Here is a 22962-nt window from a genome sequence, read left to right on the forward strand (position 1 = left end):
ATAAATTTATCTTTTTCAAAATCGAGAAAAGGAAAATTCATTCTTTTCAATATTTCTCGGTTAATTGTATACCAAATTTATCTCTATCTACACGTGTCTACTTAAAAATTTTTTCTTTGGAATAATGAATTGTAAGATGAACTCGACAACGGTCTAAACAAATTTTTTCTATTAAGATATATCTATATCTGCGAAGGTGGACAATTTCTTCGACGGGATTCGTTCGCGTAATGTACATAGTATATCCTCCGACCGAAATTATAACGATCAAAGAGATACGAAAGGTTGTTTTAGTGCAAGATGAAACGAAGATACAAAGCAGAGGAAAGGAAAGAGATTAGACTGTAGAATAACGTAGGCAGAGATGGGATATAAAGAACGTACGGACAATGGTAAGAGAAAAGAAACGTCACGAAAGGCGACCACCATTTTTACGATTATCCTAAGCCTTGGATTTCTCTTATCCTCTCCTTTCCTTTTTTTCTCTTTTTCTCTGTCTGTCTGTCTGTCTATCTGTCTTTTTCTTTATTCTTATATTTCTCTGTCTGTCTGTCTATCTGTCTGGCAAACGTCCGCCTCTCTCTCTCTCTCTCTCTTTTTCTTGCTCTTTCTATTTTATTTTATTTTCTTTTTTCATTCTTAGTATTCATTTTTATATCTAGTTGTAGGTTTGAAAGGTGTAACGAGCTGTCGGGTACGAAGAACGTGCCAAAGTTGCGTCTTCCCTCGACTTCGATGCCCCGTGCGACGTTTTCCCTTACTGCACCGATGTTACAAGTTGCAAGATTTTTCCTTTCCTTTATTCTCCTCACTTTTAATGGTACTCGTACTATTCTTCTATTATTGTTAGTCCCCTTTACTTTTTCTTTTTCTTCATACACGAAATGAAGAAACTCGAGAGATCCGAAAGAAAATTTCTTTTCAATACGAAGAAAAACTATGCTATGGAATAATTTTTTCAATTTTTTACAAACAGAAACGAGAAATTGAAAATGATGATGATGATGATGATGATGATGATGATAATAATGATGATGATGATAATAATAATAATAATAATAATAATAATAATAATAATAATAATCGTAGGATGAATCTATCTATAAATAAGATTGATTTTCAAGATATATAAATTGAAAAATATGTTAAGAGAAAATGTTACGATCGATTCGTAGATAAATCGTTTTCATTATTGTTCGATATTTCGCGTGTAGATAAGAAATTATGGTTGTGATAAGTCGACGAGGCGTACTACATCGATCGGAATGGATTCGGCGCTTGCGTGCGTGCACGCGTGCGTGTGTGTGTGCGTACGTATCTATAACGGGGTTGAATAGTATCGTGGTCGTAACTTAAAATGAAGAATATTTACGAACGAATGGTAAGATTTAAAGAGAATCGTTCAGATTGTTCCAGATAGAAAAGAATATAAGGAAGATGAATATCGAGAGAAACGGAAATAATACTCGACAACAAAAGTCGTAGATAGAGAGAGAAAGAGAAAGAGAGAGAGCAAGAGAAAGAGAGAGAGAAAGAAAAAGAGAGTGAGAGAGAGAGAGAGTAAAAAGAGAGCCACTAGGCGAAAAGCAAAGTAGGGTTGCATCTTAAAGACGAAAGCTTGCCAGCCAGACAGGCAACCATAGTTGCCAAGAAATGGCGCGGAAAGTAGCGCGCGTTAAAGACGGTATAAAGAATGAAAAACGGTTCGTTACGCGTACGAGATATCTTTTGCTTGCTGTCTTTTACGATTGTCAAGTGACGTCACGAATATATACTTTTGGCACCGTTTCTTTAAATAATCTACATATGTAAATATATATATTGTAAATATGATGAATGATTTAACAAAGATAACAAAGATCGAACAAGTTCCCAAAGAAAGTCGAGTTTCTTTTTGTAACGTTTAACATTAGTGAAAGTATTTTTCAAACGGTATTCTTCTGTAACGTATTTTAAATGACTTTTAACTAAAATCGAGCCTCCTTGTCGTCGTCGTCGTCGTCGTCGTCGTCGTCGTCGTAGTCGAGTCAGCTCGTTCTTGCAAGTTTGAGAGAGAGACTAGTAGAGTTCACGAGAAGAAAAGGAACGATTTTCCTCCTTTGGTCTGAAAGCAATCAAAGAATTAGTTTCTTCGTACGGTTTCTTCGTACTTTTTTCTCGGAAGAAAAAGAAGGAAGGAATAAAAGAATAAGAACATAAAAAAAATCAAAAACTTTGAAAGTAGTAAGTAATCTAGATAAGGCAAAAAAACAAGGTGCGAAATACTTCGGGATAATGAATCTAGTCTCAAGACGATCGGACTCTGCTCGCCTACTCGAAAAACTTTTTCCAACGATGCTCAGCCAGCCGGTTGGTATCTATAGGTACCTACTCCATTCGAGATTAATCTTTCGATGGGATAGAAAGAAGTAATTATATCGAGAGGAATAGAAAAGATGTAAGGTAGAAAAAGACAGAGAGAGAGAAAGAAAGAGAGAAATAGAAAGAGAAAGAAAATGGTTTTGGGTCTTGGTCTTATCGTTTCGAAAGATTTCACAGAAAAGTTTCGATTCGAAAACTCCCGCTCGCGATTTCGTGGCGTTCGCGACTCAACGATAAACTTTGGTATCTTACTTATGTTAGTCGACAGACTGCTAGGAAACTGTGAGAACTGTGAGCTTTCGAGCAGAGTTTACGCTGATTGCGCGCGAAATCCATATACGAGTATATTTCCAGAATAAGAAGATATCGGAGTTTACGAAACTTTGTTTCTCGACTTTGCGCTTAGAACAAAATCATTCGTGGAGTTTAAAACTTCCACGTGTTTATAAAATTTTGTTTTATAAATAATTATGTCCAAAAATACGTTTTGATATTTATTTCTGTTTTATATTAAATATTTCGTAATTTTATATCTATTTCTGTTCATTTTTTCATAGTCATTAAACGCATTCCAAGTGTGGAAGAATGTGTGAATATAACATAATTGTAAATCAAATTATTTCTTGGCGAAAGCTGTGAGAATAATGCATATTACTATTACTTTTTTTTTTTAATTATTATTTCGATTCACGAACGTATTACATACTTTTAAAAGTTAAAGATATTAACTCTTGAGCCATATGATAAGCAATGTAATCAAAAGAGAAAAACATCCTGAAACTTGGCAGTTATTCGTTGTCTACTATGCCCCTATAGGTAGATAGATACTCTTTCATGTTCACTGCCAGTCAGTATACTGATAGCTATTACACCATTCAACATTAGCTGAGTGCATCTACTGTACATTACTTTGCGTTCGAATACGAATACGCACAGATATCGGAATTTTAAAAGATCCTAGAACATAACTGCAATAGGAAATTTTTTTCGTGAATTCGCATTTACATAAAAAACCTCGATTGAACTGACGATGAATATTCAAAAGTAAGCTTGCTTTTCCTTAATAAAAAGAATAAAAAAAATGTTATCAATTACTTTTTTATCTCTATTGAAACGTATTCTTTTCTCTCTCTCTCTCTCTCTCTCTCCTTTTATACAACGTTTTATTACAACGCTGTAAGGTTGGAATCTTTCAGATTATAAATATTCAAATGATACTACATTAGAATAATATTTATCATCGTTTTCAATTCAAATGAACGAACGTTAACAAGTAAGCATTAGCTGTCCAGTGATTTCCAAAATTTTTTCGAACTTAGTTGTAACAAAAAAAAGAAAAAAGAAAAAAGAAAAAAAAAGAGAGAAAGGAGAAAAAAACGAAGTAATCTCAAAAGTCCTCGAGATTCATCACGAAGGATTATATCGTTCTTCAGTAGATAATCTACTTACGTCGAAGAAAAGTCTTCTAATCTAATACAGTTGGAAAGTGGAGATCTACAATTCTTTTCCATAGAAAACTTCTAACGGATTCCTGAAAATTTTCAACAAACGAGAAAAGCTCTCTCTTCCTCGAGTTTCAACTTTTTTAACACAAATATTCCAACCACGTGAACAAGGGTCCAGTGAAAAACCCCAGAGTTTCTCCTGTATATTAACGATGAAACTTTTGTAGAAAAATTTTATTTCACTTTTCACCTTTCACCCATCTATAACTCTACTTTGTATTTCCACTTGAGCTAGATACTTTATAATTGTTCGAGAACACGTGAAAAAGAATATGTATGTACAATGGGATTTTATAAAATCGTTAAACGAATGCAAGCGTGTAAAGTGAGGAGGAGAACTCGTAATAGTACAAAAGTATTCTGACAAAAAAAAAAGGAACATTTATTATGCAAACATACCAATATTTTTGTAATTTTCCTTCGTAACCAATATCATCAACGTAACTAATTCAAAAGAAGATTTATTCGTATGGATGATAAGAAAGAAATAATGAAAATAATACGAAACAACGTTTAATTTCATTTTCAGTATGCTTTGATAAGTCCCTTGAGAACGTTGTCGTGTTTATTGACATCGACCGAACGTTAAGGTCGATGAAATGATGAAGCAATGAACCCTCACTATTTTTCTTTCCTCAATGTTTTGTTCAGCACGGCAGTCAAAGTCAAGTCGTTATAAAGTGAACGTCATACTGGAGATCGATTTCTCGCGGTAAATGTAAGGTTCCACATTTTATTTTTTTAATCTATATATATAATAAATCTATTTATTTTATATCAATCAACGTATTTTCTTTTGATTAAAATATATATTAAAGTCGATTGAAATTTTTTTTCCAATTAAAATAACTTTTTCTATAGAATTAAATGTATCCATCGATAAAGGGCCGATAATGAATAAGTAAAAAATAATTAAACTAAAAGAACAAGTAGAAGAGTATAATCTTCCTCTTTGAAAAAGTAAACCGACAAAAGAAGAAGAAGAAGAAAAAAGGAGAAGAAGTAGAAGATTTATCTCGATGAAGATGTTAATAAAACACGTTGGAATAACGGATAATTAGCGCGAGGTAGCAATAGCATAACGAAGAAGTAAGTAAGGTAGATATCGTTGAAACGGTGCGATAATCGTAAAGAGAGAGAATCGTAATTACGCTGTTTGTAATTAAGAAAACGGAATAACGAGTTTCGGAGGCACCTAGGAAACTTCTTATCGTCACTTTCGTGCTCGTTTTCCTCGCTTATGCTCATCGTTGTCGTGACCACATAGCAGTGTAATACTTATCATTTATATTTTCCTTTATTTAATTCAATGTTCTTTACAAAGTACCATTTACACTTGCTTAATATCAAATAAATAATAATATATATTAACACGTCATTCAATCGATAGCTTCTATGGATTAATAATATTATGATCTTATATAATTATTATAAATAAATATAATATCTCCAAACTTTCAATTGATAAAACGTTTTAATTGATTGATCAGGATCATCGTTGTAACGTAATCAGTCTGCTTAATTCGAAAGTGCTTTTGCAAGATTTTATCAACATATCCCCCCTTACATCAAATAAACCGAATAATGCGTCATCATGCCATTCGATCGAAAGCTTCTACGGATTGATCAGGATTGTTATTTTACTGTAATTAGTCGTTAATCTTTAGGAAGATAACTTAGGGTGTAGACCGACAAAGCTTTGAGCTTAACGAACGAGATGGTAGAACGAGCCGCACATGGTGATATGCTGAAAGGGGAAGAGATATAGGAGGGAAAAGGGAGGTGAACGTTAGTTGCACAATGTATCTGGTCAGGCATTTGCCCAACGTCCGAACATTATCGGTTCCGGTTGCATCCGGTCGGTCGTATTTCCCTCGGGGGATGAAATGTCCTTCGAACTACGATAATTCAAGTCCTCACCCGAGTACGCGAGACTTACCGTCCTATTATTTCCATGAATGCTTTCATCCTCATTCTTGACAACTAACATATTTTCTCGTTTGCTAATATCATTGCGTAAATGTAATACGTTTCTTTTGTGTATTTTTGACTCTTTTCTCTTATCTGACTTTGATTTATTAACTTGTTAAAATATTATATATCTTTTCTGTCGTCTTTTAATCCGATATAACTCTTTTTACATGAAGAAATTTTTAATATAAAGCATCGATATTATTCGATATATCAGTTCGAATATTTTTGAAAAGGATCAGAATGCACAACGATACCAAATAAAATCGTCAAAGACGGATTTCCTTTGTTATTTATCCATGATTTATATGATATTATCTTACCGTTCGATATTTCTATAAAAAAATTTAATCAGCGAAAACATTTGCTATATGTATATATATATATTTTTTTACGGATTACGAATAGCATTTATTTTACAAATTTTTGAACGGAATTTTTTAATCGGAAATACCAGAAAAATTGTCGCAACCGTTACGCTGAACGTTCAATACGCATTAGAAGCTATATAAATGTAGATTTTATTTTATTTTATCTATATATCCATGTTTCCTCTATTTTAATTCGTTTCATCCAACGAGGTTATTCATATGATAGAATATTATACCGATGAAAAGCCACGTATAACGTAAAGCAGGCTTAACAGCATGAAACGTGCGAGAGTGAAAATCGTTAATGTAAAATTGTCGATGCTTTCCTTCCTTTTCATAAAAATTTATTATACATATATTCAAGCTTTAACGTCAATCGCATGAATCAACCTCAAAGAAATAAATAAACGAAATTTTCTCCTTCGACAAGCAAATAGGCTCCGTTAGAAATACTTTCTTGCAAATGGTGCATTCGTTTCATACTTTTTACACGACTTTCATCCTTTAAACATTATCATCGTATCGTCGATTTCTGATCTGATATATTATTACTATTTTAAAACAAAAAAAAAAGAAGAAAAAATAACAACAAGTAACATTGTCAAATTATCTAAAAATAAATATTATTTCGCAAAGCAAACCTTCTATAATATTAAACTCTTGGATTGGTAATATTATTCTATTCATCGATATCACATTCTCTCTTGGCCAGTTGGTAGAGAAAATATTTGCAGATCGGCTCATGCAATATCAAGAATGGTATGTGTACAAACGATACGATCGAGATGGATCAAGCTGAAACAATAGTCTATTTGCTTCCTTCGATCTTCTTGATTCTGGTGCGTACATCTTATAAGACATGGAGTGGGGGAAGCTTGGGGATGTTTCATAGAGGGAGAGAGAGAGGAAATAGAGAGAGAGAGAGAGAGAGAGTCAAAGAGCTTCTCTCAAGATACAATAGATAGTTACTTTACCAATTACGTCTAAAACGTCGGTGAAATTCCAAGGGTTGAAACTTTGATAACAGCTGCTGACGTGATTTATTCTGTATCGCGGAAAGATACCGAAATTGCATCCTACCAGTGATTAATTAGATTCTCATCACTTCCTATATTTAACGTAGATTTAACCGCGAACAAAAAGGTAGATATTATTGTCATCGTTATTAATTAATCTTGAAAATATAATACAAAATAGCAGCACATATGCAAACGGATGAAGAAAAGATTCAAGTTATAATGTTAAACGAATGATATTTTATTTCATACATTTGGAAAATCCAATTTAACGTTCGCGCTCATTGAACATTCGGATATTCGAAGAAGAACAAAGTATACTACCGTGTTCGAACGATCGATAAACTTTGCATAAATCTTCTCCGTTGAAAGAAAAGAAAACCAAGTCTCGTACATTTCGGAACGGGTCTTTCGCAAAGTTCGTTGCAACTGCGAATGACGTCTCGTCAGTGGGCTTGTTTATTCGGTTACTTCTACGAAATTATTGTCTCGTTCGTTAATTAAATTCGAAGAAAGAGAAAAAGAAATTTCGTAGAAAAAGAACTGGTGTGTGTACTTACGTACGCACGTAAGAAGTTATACTTCTTTGCCGTACTAAAACGAATATAACCTCAATAACCTCAAAAATAACTTCAAAAAAAAATTTCAAAGAAAAAAAATAACTTAAAAAAAATATAATTATTATTATTATATATAAGAAAGCATAAAAAAAAGAAAAAGAAAATATCAAAATATAGATATCAGTCCACACTAAATATAAGAGAGATATATCGAATTACTTCACGCGTCAACAGCCATGGCGCGGTTACAGCATTAGTTCTCGCTTCGATCATTTAAGTAAAGCAGCGCTGAGTACGATTAGTATTTGGATGGGTGACCCGCTTGAGAAAAAATGGGGAAGAAGAAGAGAAGACAACTTTTGCCGCGCGTCGTAAATACTGACAAACTTCATGGTGTCGTTTTTCCAGACGCTCGAAACAAAATCACTCCCCATTACATTTTCCCCAACGCGCCAAAAGAAGTATAACTTCAAAAAGGAGAAGAAAAAAAGCAAAACTATATAAAACAAAATGTTCAATTTTGAGAATAAATCAAAGGTACGAATTTTGCTACATTCGTACAACACGATGACGTTTCGAAATACGACATATTTCTAGTTATAGAATACACTTTGACCGAAATTGATGAAAAGGAATTCTTTTTCAAGCGAAAATAGGAAGCTTACCCATCCGCAGAAGCAACGAACGCTTGAAACGATGAAGCTTCGTAAATCACAATGACAATGTTCTTTGTAAACTTAATAAATTGGTCGATGGAGGTAACGTCATGTTTTCAGCCCTTTTCCTCTTTCTCTTTTCGGAGAAGATAACCGATGATTAAAAGCATTCCCAAAATATAGAGAAACAATCGATAATTTTCTATAATCGATTAGATCAATTTTTGTATATAAATGTTTTTTCGATTATTACTATTCAAAACAAAATCAACAATATAGTAAGAAATGTTCGTTTAAAAATGCGAACTAACAAAAATAAGATTGATTTTTCATTATGGGAGGAAAAAATAAAAAGAAAGTAGCTAAAGTATTCGCATTTGGATAAATCGATGTGGAGCCCTGCGATCTCTAAGGACCAACCTTCGTCTTTTGGAACGACCTAAACTTGAACGGAGCAACACCAACTACTATTCGTGACTTCATCTTTCTTTATCTAGTCACGACACTCGATTTCAATAACCATTTGAGTTCAGATATCTCCGAAGAGAAAGACTTGTTTGAAATCTCCTTTGAAACGATCTTGAAAGGATAAAAAGAAAAATACTACCTTCTTCGATTCTCTTTCTAAAGTTTTATTCGCACCTCATTAAAAGAAAAACACGTAGAATTAATTTATTTTGTTTCTTTATTTTTTAAGGATAGCTAAAAAAAATATTATAATTTATTATTTATGACATTTTTTCTTATATGATAACTCATTCGATAGATGAATAAGTTTCAAAATAGATTATAAGAAATGTATTAAATTTTGTAAAGCTTAGGGAAATTTTCCATGGGATTCATACATACGTCTCGAATTTTTCAATTTACTTGTCTGCGGATGAGTTGATTCTACAATAGAACGAAGTATGTCACCTATCTATCCACATATATATGTATGTATGTATGTATATAAAGAAGTTCTTTTGTCACGTGCGAGAAGAATAGTAGTAGAGCCTTTCTCAACGTAGGAATCTTTATCGAGTTTTCAGAATCTCAATAAATTCGATTCCCTTCTAGTACTCTTCTCAATCGTTTACAATTCCATTCGTGTAATACAATTCTATAAATTAGCTTTTATTCAAAGAAAAATAATATATGTATATATATATATATATATTCGTTTTTTAGATTAGCATTTCAAAAATTGCGTAAGAAAGGACGAATTTTATATACGAGTACGAGGTAATACAATACGCGTGTTTAACAAATTCATTTAACATCAATATACCAAATATATCAAATCTAAACGCTCGATATAAAAATATTCTAACAAATATAAATATTATAATATTTAAAAAAAAAAACCGTATAAATGATAGTAATAAAATAATATTTTTAGTCGCGTCCGAGGTTAAGCTGAAATCTCGATAAACTAGAAAGGTGAATATTCCTATTCGAATGTTAATGCGAGTTGTAAGGTAAGTGCCAATACGTGGGACGAAGCATATTCCTCCTATCGTGCATTGAATATGAAAAAGAAAGGACAAGAGAAAAGGGAACCTGGGAAACACAGATTCCCAAGCTTCAATCCTTAGGGAAAAGATTTAACGACTACGTTTTTCGCTCGATTCAACGTTTAAAATACCGACAATGTACCAATTGTGAGCTTTCATTTGATAATAATCGTGAAAAATATCTTGATCAATTTCTTTCCGAAAATATAATTATTATTTCATCGTATATATGTATTTATGTATTCTTTATCACTCGTTAATGGTTTAAAAGAGATGATAATTAACGGGATTTGTTATATACGAAGATATACAGATATATATATATACCAGTAATGTACATCGTTTTGAGAAACGCTTAGCCAGTCTGATTTACAGCCGCTCACATACGGCTATTATAATTAGATATACATAGTAGCAATGTAAAGGCGATTTATTGTATAATTATACGACAGATGTACGCATGTTTAATGTCACTAACAGGCGTGTCATTCCATCGAATATAACATCCATCTGTTATAGATATACAATCGATACTATAACTCTCTTTTTTCTTTCATCGTCTTCTTTATTCTTTCGAACAAGAAGATGATAAGATCATTATAATATCAAGAATTTTAAAACAAAATAAAACAAAAAAACAAGGAAATAAAAAAATATAAGACCAATAAATTGATGTCTTACAAACTTGATTAATTAATTTCATTTAATTACTGCTCAAAGGGAGAACGATACCATGGAAGAACGGAAGATTGATTCGTTCTTTCGGTGAATTAACTCTTAAGAAAGTTTTACCACCGAAGAAGATGAAGTTTCGTTTTTCCCCGAAGAAACTTACCCAAACTACTAATCAAGAACATAAAATAATTTCGGTTATCGTTGTATTAATTTAATTTCACTTCGAGTTCAAAATTTTATTTCATATCACTCTTATCGAATGAACTCTATTACAATTGGTTAAAAGGTACGAGTATAATAACCTGCGAATTGGTTATCTTTCATTGAAATAAAAACGAATAAACGATCATCGGAAAAATTCATTTTTCCGATGTATCAACGAGATAGAAAATGTAGTGTGTTTTTCAATGAAACGTTAATAAATTATGACATTAATAAACAAGAATATTATTTATTCAAATAAATAATGTCGACAGCGAAGCTTAAAGCGAAAGAAAAAAACATTAAAAACAAAATATTGATCGAATATAAAAATCTTTTTATGAAAAAATAATCTTTGAAAATGTTTAACTCTTCCTTCTCCGACAGATAGTAACTCTTTGAGCAGTGCAATTTCTTAAAGGATAAGCATGACACCAAGTACGGTAATTATTCGAATTTAATTAAAACTACTTCTCTAACTTCTTGTGCCACGGTAAAATCATTAATTGAAAGTAAAGTAGGATGGTAATATAGGAATGTATATATGTAAGTATATGTATGCACCACATATACCTACCAAAAGTATATCTAACGTATATATAAGTATATATAACGTATATCAATCAAGCAATATGTTACGTCAACTGTGACATCCTGACAATAATGTTTTTGATTTTTTTATACATTAATTTTAATTAAATTTGTTACTTAAAATAAATTTTGGTCCTTTTTTATTTCTGTATAATTAAATTTATTCCATGAAAAATTCAAGCAATATAACATAGTTGTTTCGAACCTGTTACAGGTGCTATCTTCACGGAGGATCAGAAGGATAGTCCCTCGGAACTAGCTTTTAAATACGCAATTTATAAGATCAATAAGGATAAGACACTTTTGCCAAATACAACGCTGGTCTACGATATTCAATATGTGCCTAAGGATGACTCTTTTCGGACGTCAAAAAAAGGTAAATATTAAAAAAAAAAATAATAAAAAATAAAGAAACGAAACAAATTTAAAAATATATCTATATCCCGTGTAACGTCATAAACACGCGTATTTCAATTTATATCGACGTAAAGCGAATAATCTATGCCTTGCATTAACATATCGAAATCATTCATAAGGATTTAAATCGATATTTCATACCACGTAATTAGTAGTTTAATTACTACGCTTTGAGATTTATCCGACTAATGGAAAATATGGGAATAGAAATTAGAACATAAATATATAATTTTCGAATAATTTAAAAAATTAATACAAAATTATAATTCACAAATACTATATATTATTATATAATATTATATACATATATTATATATATATACATTTATAATTTACATTACTTCGTGCATTTGGATTCAACATTGCAATCTTTTCTTATTTATTCTAAAACATTTTTGTATACAAATAGTCATTAACGAGAAGGAAGAGTTTTTTTTAAACGAGAATGCATCATAAGCATGATCGTTGTGAGTTTAACGATATTTATATATTAAATTTTCTCGGAAGAGAAAAAGCTTTTCCTTACTTTTGAGATGGCACGTTCAATACGCATACTCATGGTCAAATGGTAAGATGTTTTTTAAATACTTCAGAAATTCAGGCCGACATATTTCGATAAGACACGAATTAACGATCTGCAGACGATGCTTGAATCAATTTCAAGTATGTACTTTATATATTTTCTTTCTTTTCTTTTCTTTTCTTTTGTTCCCTTACCTAACGAGTAACTCGTATAATATAATTTACGTTAACGTGAAATTAATTATTTGAATTTGAATTTGAAAAATGTTGGAAAAAATCGAATATTTTATAAAGGGTAATTTCACTGGAATGAAAAAGTGTTTATCAATGCATTACATTTATTGCTGACTCGTTTTATGTCATACTAGACACAAGGGTCGACAACTTTTCGAGCAAAGCCCTGATTGGCTGAAATCCTCGAACATCCCCTTTAAGACTGACTACTACTCTCTTAGAAGCAATTGCTTCAGGCTTTGGTCTTTTACGTAATATTGTATTCATGTAGGACTTTCGTGAATTTTTTGAAAAAGTATTTTTTCTCTTTTCTTTTTTTTTATACGAAATTAAAATGAAATATAACAAGGGCAATCTCTGATTTTTTTCAAACTTTTCTAAATTTTTATTTTGCATATTGTCCGGCTGATAGGTCGGTTGGTGAAAAAAATATCTTTTTAAATATTTTTAAATAAACTTACATTTAATTAACGATGAGAATAAATAGTAATTATATTATTCGTAAATTTTCTTGCTTCAAGATATCAATACTTCAGTACCTTCAATACTTTACCTATCTCTTTTTCATTTTATCTTTATCTTTCTTTATTTCTTTATTACTTTCTTTCTTTCATTCATTTATTCCTTATCTACCTTAGAAATAATTTTACTTTATACAACAGACATATTATACTCAATAGAAAAGTAGAGTGAATCTCCAGACACGGTATATTGCAACTAGTCTATTGTGTAAAAATTTTTCTTAGAATCATACAAATCCTTTTCTATAGAAGGTCTGGTAGAAAATTGTTATTTATACGAGGTGAATCTTCTTTATATTTCGAGTGCTTACCATCGGGGGTAGTTCGTTTATAAGACTGCAAGCAATGTCTGCCAAAAAAAAAAGAAGAAAAAAAAGAAGAAAAAGAATCGAAGTAAAACGTGAAACGTCTAGAAAATTGAATTTACGTTAGAAATATCGATTTAATACGAATCTTCATGAATTTCGTGAAACGATCAACCGTTCGAGACAGTCATCTTGAAATACGATAGAAGTATTGGTTCGAGAAAGAGAGAGAGAGAGAGAGAGAGAGAGCAAAGTTGTGAAAGCAATTATGGCAAAGCTATATCCGGAGTAATAGAAAAAGTATTAGCTGCAATAGAGTTTAAGTGCAATAAGGTTTTTGTTGTGAGAAGTAAATAAATAAATAAATAAAATAAAATAAAAATATATAGGATTAAAGTTGGACGATGATATTAAATGGATAATTATTGAAGTAGGTATTTTATAAATGAAAAAAAAAGTACACATCGATTTAATTACACATTGAAACGCACATCGCATTGACTCCATTCATTTTTTTACTTTACGTCGAGTACTTTCGTATATGGTAAAAATACGAAAAAGAAGAAAAGAAAAAAACTCAATTACGGGATGAGCACGAGCGGGCTTTCCGAAAGAATGCGCTTAAACTCGAATAGGTTGTAGATATCAGCATCGGTCGATGACTTGTTTGGAATCAAATGCCGAAGGGTAGTCGATAGATTCGTCACTGACTCGAAATGGCTTCCTCGACGTCATCGATTTCCATACTATTGATCAAAGAACTTGATTGAAATCGTTGAAAGCTATGGATACATTAAGATTTCATATAAAAAATTTTTTACGAAATAATATATTATGTATCTTTTTTCCTGTACAGATTTTTCATGCTTCAATTTAAAAAAAAAAGAAAAAGAATTGTTTTTTCAACAATATTTAGTTGTAAGACATGTCATTCATTTTCTAATAATCGAAAGAGATTAACCGGAAAGTAAACATCAAAGAAGAACTGTTAGAACGTTGAGTAAAAAAAAAACAAAAAAACTTTTCTTTTTAGAACGTTATATAAGTAAGTAACAGTTCCTTAAAGCTGTGAGTGATATCGTAACGAAGTGCCGACCCTTATGTATTTCCTTTGAACACGACGTTATACTGAATCAAAGAAAATTTTATTAACAGGAAGATCGATTTTTTAAAGCAACATTCGCTTTTTTACAAATATTTTCTCGTTAACCTAAAATTCGATTAGTTGTTGATTAATTGTCTATTGATTGATTTATTATTGTAAAATATATTTATCTTAAAATATCAAGGAATATAGAACTGGATAGAAAAAATTTTTAGTTATCGTTGATGAATTATGATAATGAGGATATAAAATAATAGATTAAATTTGTTTCTTCTTTTTTTTAGAGTAAAACTTTTTAAGACGATGGTAACGATAAAATTATATAAAACGACATAAAAAAGAGATGGAACATTGATATACCTTAGGAAGAGATAAAATTCATAGACGATCGACAGTTGAACAAGATTATGGAAGTTCTTAGCGTGTGTGAGTGTATGTATGTACGAGATACGTCTAACATAAGTAAAAGAACAGAATATAAGTTCGATGTGCATCGTTCTCTTCGAAATCAACCGTTGAACTAGTTTATTGTCATCTATGGAAGATAATTAACATTTTTATATCGATTCTTGTTTATATATTACTTTCAGAAGAATAAATTCTATTTTTGTTATACATATGTATGTAGCCTAAGAAAAGTCGTATAAATAACATTTAATAAAAGAACTTTCAAAGAGGACAAACAAGTTAGTTTATCGTTAGATTTAGAAGAGAACGGTACGTCTAATTAATATTCCCTACTTTTAGACAATAATATACATTTCTTTCGATTAATTAACAATTACTTACTGTATATCGAACACATTAATTGTGTATCCTATTAATATTCTGTATTATTTAAATTAAAGTATATTTGTTTTTAACATTCCTGCATAGTGATGACTTCGAGAATAAAATTTTCTCCTAATAGAATATCAGATCGAAATTATTTAATATGCAAAGTATATTAATAAGTATATAATGTTTAATTCAATATATATGTGTTTAAACAATTTGAGATATAAGTAGAGTATATTAGTGTATTAGAAAAATTGTTAATTAATCGAAGGAAATGTATGTGTATATGTTCGGTGCACCATCTTCCTCAAAACTCCCCCATTAGACTGAGACATTGTCCTCTATGAAAGTTCTTTTTATTAAATGTTGTTTATATAACTTTCCGAAAATTGCGCATATCTATAACGGAAATAATATTCGTTATAAAGTAAATTTAAGATTATAACATTCTAATTTTATCATTCTTTTAATCTTTATGCAATTTTTTAAACTAAAGTATATTTTTTCTTAACATTCCTGCGCAGTGATGACTTCGAGAATAAAATTTTTGTCTCATGAAACATAAAATCGAAATTATTTAATATTCAAAGTACGTTACTAAGTATGTAATGTTAAAACTAATATATATGTGTCTAAACAATCTAAAATATTAATAAATCAGTAGAGTATTAAAATAATTGTTAAGTAATCGAAAAAAATGTATATTGCAATTTAGAAGCACTGAGTATATGTTCGGAGCACCGTCCTCCTCGAAATTCACCTTCAGACTGGCACGTTGTCATCAATGAAAGATCTTTTATTAAATATTGTTTATATGACTTTCCGAACGTTGCGCATGTGTATAAAAGGAATAATAGCCCCAATTAATAGAATTTCCTTATTCGGAAAGTCATATAAACAACTTTCAATAAAAGAACCTTCATAGAGAACAACGTCCTAGTCTGAAGGTGAATTTCAAAGAAGACGGTGTGCCGAACGTATACTCTGTGTTTCTAGACAACAATATACATTTTTTTCGATTAATTAACAATTTTTTAAGTCATGTCCAATACTCTTATGCATTCTACTTATATTTAAGATTTTTTACACAGATATACATTTATTTAAGCATTACATACATATTGACGTACTTTGAATTGTAACGGAGTAATATTAGTTTAGGATAGGCTATAGGATAATCTAATCTTAGTTTGTTTTACGATAGAATAGAAAACTTATAGAACTGTAGAATTCATAAGAAAGGGTCCTCTTAAGAAAGGAATATAATATTTATTTCCGATCAAGTAACGTCTGGTGGTCTAGACTGTGGAGATTACGAGAACGCTTTGTACGCACTCCCACTCCGGGGTGTTACGTAGATTTGGAAGAAAGACGGTTGATGACCAATAATGGATCGGAAAAGGGACTAGGACCGCCTTGCGTACCCTTTCCCCCTCCGTCGGCGATAGGACCGATGCATAAGAAAGAGAGTTAGTCTTACGATTGCGCTTCGAAAAGTATTATGATTGCACTGGAGTTATGTATTATGATTAAGTATTAAGAAGCCTTATGGTATTATGTCGAGATATTAAGTGGTCGTATTATGTTGAAGTGTTATGTGTTCTTATTGAGTGATTATTAGTTCTTATGTCTTATGTGTTACGTCTTTTATGCTTTATGTTTTCTTACGTTTATGATTATGTTATTTTGAAGCCTTATGTTTAAGTGATTTTATGTATGATTAAATATATGTGTACTCTTAACTATTAATCCTGACAAACAGTTATCTAAATAGTAACGCCCTTTAATCCTTGCATCCAGAAGAAGATCTATCATCATTCATTCTCAATCTTTTTTTTCGTTTACAGAATATAAATTAATTTCGATTCTATATTTTATTAGATGAAAATTTTTCCTCATTCGCAGGAGCATTAAAATAATTACGTAAAATAGATAAAAATACTAAAATCAGAATGTTTTAATCTTAAATTCTATTAAATAGGTATATTATTTCCTTTATACACATGCGCAACGTTCGGAAAGTCATATAAGCAACATTTAATAAAGGAACTTTCATAGAGGACAACGAGACAGTCTATCGGTGGATTCCGAAAAGGAAGGTACGTCGAATTTATAATCCGTGCTTTTAGACTACATTATACATTTTTTTCGTTTAATTAATAATTATTTAAAGTATATCGAACATTCTAATATTCTTTACTAATATTTTAGGTTGTTTAAACTAAAATACATTTGTTTTAACGTTCCTGATCAAATGATGACTTCGAGTTTTGAAAATTTTCATCTAATAAAATATCAGATTAAAATTGTTCAATATTTCAAGTATATTTATAGATATGTGTGTCATATTTTAACAAATGTATTTTATATTAGTCTTACTTTAATGAATATTCAATTGATTCTGATACTAAAGAACAATTAGACGTTAAAAGAACCGTATATTTTCTTATTTTATACCAACACGTACAATTTTTTAATGACAGACGTTTCCTGTATATTATTTTCGTATTTGCTTATGTAAACGAAAGGAAAAGAACGAGATGATGATAGATCTTCTCTGGTCTGGATGCAAGGATTAAAGGGCGTTACTATTTAGATAACTGTTTGTCAGGATTAATAGTTAAGAGTACACATATATTTAATCATACATAAAATCACTTAAACATAAGGCTTCAAAATAACATAATCATAAACGTAAGAAAACATAAAGCATAAAAGACGTAACACATAAGACATAAGAACTAATAATCACTCAATAAGAACACATAACACTTCAACATAATACGACCACTTAATATCTCGACATAATACCATAAGACTTCTTAATACTTAATTATAATACATAACTCCAGTGCAATCATAATACTTTTCGAAGCGCAATCGTAAGACTAACTCTCTTTCTTATGCATCGGTCCTACCGCCGACGGAGGGGGAAAGGGTACGCAAGGGCGGTCCTAGTCCCTTTTCCGATCCATTATTGGTCATCAACCGTCTTTCTTCCAAATCTACCTAACACCCAAGAGTGGGAGTGCGTACAAAGCGTTCTCGTAATCTCCACAGTTAGTCCAGTCAACGCGGGCCGTTTCCTTCATATCTCAGGAAAGAAGGTGGAAACTTGATATAAGGGTAAATAGACGACGCTGAATCGAATGGTGCTAATTTTTTTGAGGTGGAAAGTGCCGTTTTTGAGAAAAAGGGTAAAAAAGGGTCAAAAATAACTTTATCTTAGAATCTAGGCATTTAATCGAAAAAAGTTTCAAACAAAAGTTGTAGAGAATTGAAAAATACTAAAAAAATGTTCTATGAGTTATCTTCGTATTTTGAAAAATAAGCGAATAAAATTGGATTGAAGATGGGAACAAAATTGTAAGAGTGGGAAAAAGCAAGCTTATCCCTCCGTCGCGTTTTACACGCGAGCGAGCTAGTATGCGTGCGAGCGTCCGTGTGCACTAATACACAAACGAAGGATCTTCGGCAATCTTCGGGACTCTCGGTCTTGAATGCAAGTGCGAGTGAGAGAACAAACCGATATTTCTCTCTTTCTATTTTTTCATTTGGTAGCCAGAATTTTACGTCTTGGCCATCGTGCGTCGAGCGTTTTGTATATCTATATATATCGGCGTATAAGCGCGGCATTTTTAAATCGAATCTTGATGCTTATGGCACGCCGTTTCTTTATTTATTGTCAAAAATAATGAACTTTGAGTAAAAAAAAAAATAATTCATTTTAACAGAAACTATTATTATTTAGTTGAGAGTAAAAATAATGAATTAATTTTGTGTCTCGCAATAAAATTAATTAGAATAATTAATTGATATAAATTCGTTGCCTCACAAAAATTTATTTGTATATCAAATTGAATACGTATTCTCTTTAAGACGAAATTTAAAATTTAAATATTTTTCCTATTAAATTATGTATTTTATAAAATTTTAAATTACTGACTTTTTGTCTCGTAAAAATTTATTAGTTTATCAAATTAAATACATATTTGAAAAAGAAGAATTTTGTATCCACACATAAAATTAATTCAAGATATATATGAAAGGATATTCTAAAAACGTGGAATTTATTTTTTGTCTATACATAATTTTAATTCATTTTTATTATGTTATAAGAAAACAGTAATGCATTCTGATTCATCTTCGAAGTCTTAAGAATTGTACGAAAAAAATTAAACAATTACCAAGTGGTGCGTAGCGTAAGTAGTAACGTCTTCGCTTTTCGCGCTGGTTTATTAACGTTCGATTCTTCGTGGGGGAATTATTTTTTTTATAACTTTTTCTATCCTTAACAAGGAGACGATCTATGAGTCTCACCTCAGATTTTTTTTAAATTTTGCACTAACGATATAAATTTTATTAGGAAATCAACATTATTACGCGAGTAATAAAATTACCAATTATAAATAAAACAATATCAAATAAATAACAAAAATTAATTTTTAACGTGCCGAAACGATACATTTTTTAGGATGATATTTACAGGATGAATTTGTAATTTAAGTAATAAACTTCGTTTATTTGTGCAGGATGTAAAAAAATTTATTGCTTTGAATTTTTTTGTAATAATTTTAATTTTTTTTCTATATATAATTAGAAATTAGGAAATGTAAAAATAATTTATATAACCTAAGGATAGAAAAACTTATAAAAAAAATAATTCCCCCGCGAAGAATCGAACGTTAATAAACCAGCGCGAGAAGCGAAGACGTTACTACTTACGCTAACGCACCAATTGATAATTGCTCAATATTTTTCGTACAATTCTTAAGACTTCGAAGATGAATCGGAATGCATTACTGCTTTCTTATAACATAATAAAAATGAATTAAAATTATGTATAGACAAAAAATAAATTCCACGTTTTTAGAATATCCTTTCATATATCTTGAATTAATTTTATGTGTGGATATAAAATTCTTCTTTTTCAAATATGTATTTAATTTGATACACTAATAAATTTTTACGAGACAAAAAGTCAGTAATTTAAAATTTTATAAAATACATAATTTAATAGGAAAAATATTTAAATTTTAAATTTTGTCTTAAAGAGAATACGTATTCAATTTGATATACAAATAAATTTTTGTGAGGCAACGAATTTATATCAATTAATTATTCTAATTAATTTTATTGCGAGACACAAAATTAATTCATTATTTTTACTCTCAACTAAATAATAATAGTTTCTGTTAAAATGAATTATTTTTTTTTTACTCAAGGTTCATTATTTTTGACAATAAATAAAGAAACGGCGTGCCATAAGCATCAAGATTCGATTTAAAAATGCCGCGCTTATACGCCGATATATATAGATATACAAAACGCTCGACGCACGATGGCCAAAACGAAAAATTCTGGCTACCAAATGAAAAAATAGAAAGAGAGAAATATCGGTTTGTTCTCTCACTCGCACTTGCATGCAAGACCGAGAGTCCCGAAGATTGCCGAAGATCCTTCGTTTGTGTATTAGTGCACACGGACGCTCGCACGCATACTAGCTCGCTCGCGTGTAAAACGCGACGGAGGGATAAGCTTGCTTTCTCCCACTCTTAAAATTTTGTTCCCATCTTCAATCCAATTTTATTCGCTTATTTTTGAAAATACGAAGATAACTCATAGAACATTTTTTATGTATATTTTAATTCTCTACAACTTTTGTTTGAAACTTTTTTCGATTAAATGCCTAGATTCTAAGATAAGGCTATATTTTACCCTTTTTTACCCTTTTTCCCCAAGATGCCGGTTGCTGATTTTATTATAATTAGCACCATTCGATTCAGCGTCGTCAACTTACCCTTAGATCAAGTTTTGAAGCATAAACAAGAAAAGTTCCGGGTATGGCCCGCGTTGACTGGGCTATAATGTAATTCTTTTTTAACTGTTTTAATCCTAAACACACTACATCAATAATTATCAAGGAAAAATTTTAAGAAACAATCTCACTGCATAGATGAATAAATTAATTATTTTCCACATAATAATACGAGTTTCACTTTTATCGCACGTGGAGGCAACAGGTATCCTTTTTCTTTAATCTTCGAATGATAGTTTCATCATTTGATTTAAAAAAGAGAAAGAAAAAAGGAACACGATAATTGTAAAAATCGGAAATAAATTAAAGTCACACGTACAATACGAATGGTCAAATACAAGAGAAAGCAAGCAGTCAACGAAATCGTCGTTTGGTAACAACATCAACGTGTGGCGGCACGGTGATCTAGTTGGAATACATTCGTCGATTCCACCCTTGCGATTCAAAATAAAGAAATTTCGGATTCAGTCATGAATAATTCGTACGTTGTCCGCAAAACAGTGCGGTGTCTGTGCTTAAACGCGACAAGAGTATTTTCAAAATCGAGTTCGTCCATTTCCCCCATTGGAACAATTCCTGTCTATATATATATTGATGCCGACGCCAATGTTATCGTCAACATAGACGATAACATAGCGTGCCAAGAATAATTTTCTTGATCAAAATGATAGAAGAAAAAGAAAAAGAGAAAGAAAAAGAATACAGAATAAAGATAAATCGTGAAAAAACGTTATCTGTGCGTTTCGTAACTGAAAGGATAATGGATAAGGAAATGGACCCTTCGAAAACGTATCAATTTCACTGGTCATTCTTCTTGCTTTTCATTGGTGATATGTACACGTAAGAGTCGTAAATCATGTCCATCCGTATCCCATCAGTTCAGTCCGGTTCACTACGTAATACATTGCTATTGATGATCGTCAAAGTAGCTTGCCTTTATAAACAGACTGAATCGAGTACCAAACGGAAACGATCGCTAAAGTTTTGCATAATACTTATCAATTATTTTGAAGAACGGCGTCATCCATCAATATTACGGATTTTTTTCAACATTTGAAAAAGAAAACGTTTCTTTCCGATTCCTTATCGATTCAATTTCATTTCAAATAACATTTCTATACCACAATGGTTATTGTCAACGAAGTGAACATTTGTATCATCGATAAAAGTATGTTTGATAATTAATTATTATATGAAATCAATTTTTCAGAGACATTAATTTTTCAAATTCGTCTATTTCCCAGAATACAAAAAATGAATCACTTAAAAAGATAAAAAATATTCTTAGGTAATTTTTCAATCAAAGTATTTTGAAAAGTAAGAAAAGGATCTTGATGTTTCAGCGTGTAAGCAGTTATCGAGGTCCGTTCAAGGTATTTTTGGACCTTCGGATCCTCTTTTAGGAGCTCATATCCAAAGTATATGCGAAGCTTTAGACGTACCTCATCTCGAAGCAAGGGTCGACTTTGAGCCAACGTTCAAGGAATTTAGCATAAATCTCTACCCGGCTCAGGATCACCTCAACAAAGCCTTTAAGGACCTCATGTCCTTTCTGAATTGGACTAGAGTAGCTATCATTTACGAAGAAGATTACGGTGAGTGCAGTGCCTTTTCAACGAGTTCACATTTGCACGAAAAATATAGTTAATTAATATTCATATCTCGTAATAGGATAACGTAACTTTATATTATACATATGTACACAGATATTCGAACAATTTATTTCTAATTTATAACTACATTAACAATTAATTAATTAACGATCATTTGCAAGAGTTTGTTTAAATTTATCGAAAAGGTTTGCCTTTCGAGAGATTTCGTCGAAAAATCGTAGGACGGAATTAAATCGTATGTAGATTT

At 31.0% G+C, this 22962-nt stretch overlaps 1 protein-coding gene across 14 annotated transcripts in view; it reads left to right on the top strand.

Annotated features, from left to right (window-relative positions):
* The window catches only part of LOC122520187 (glutamate receptor ionotropic, kainate 2), a 97612-nt gene that overhangs the window by 37694 nt on the left and 36956 nt on the right, over nucleotides 1-22962 (top strand). For all 14 annotated transcript variants that reach the window (XM_043640214.1, XM_043640219.1, XM_043640213.1 and 11 more), the window contains 2 exons: nucleotides 11618-11779; nucleotides 22446-22697. In XM_043640214.1, the coding sequence (XP_043496149.1) occupies nucleotides 11618-11779; nucleotides 22446-22697 (414 nt within the window). The remainder of the gene's footprint in view (nucleotides 1-11617; nucleotides 11780-22445; nucleotides 22698-22962) is intronic.

The sequence above is a fragment of the Polistes fuscatus genome, unplaced genomic scaffold, assembly GCF_010416935.1.
Source record: "Polistes fuscatus isolate 324 unplaced genomic scaffold, CU_Pfus_HIC Scaffold3, whole genome shotgun sequence".
NCBI classification, from domain to species: domain Eukaryota; kingdom Metazoa; phylum Arthropoda; class Insecta; order Hymenoptera; family Vespidae; genus Polistes; species Polistes fuscatus.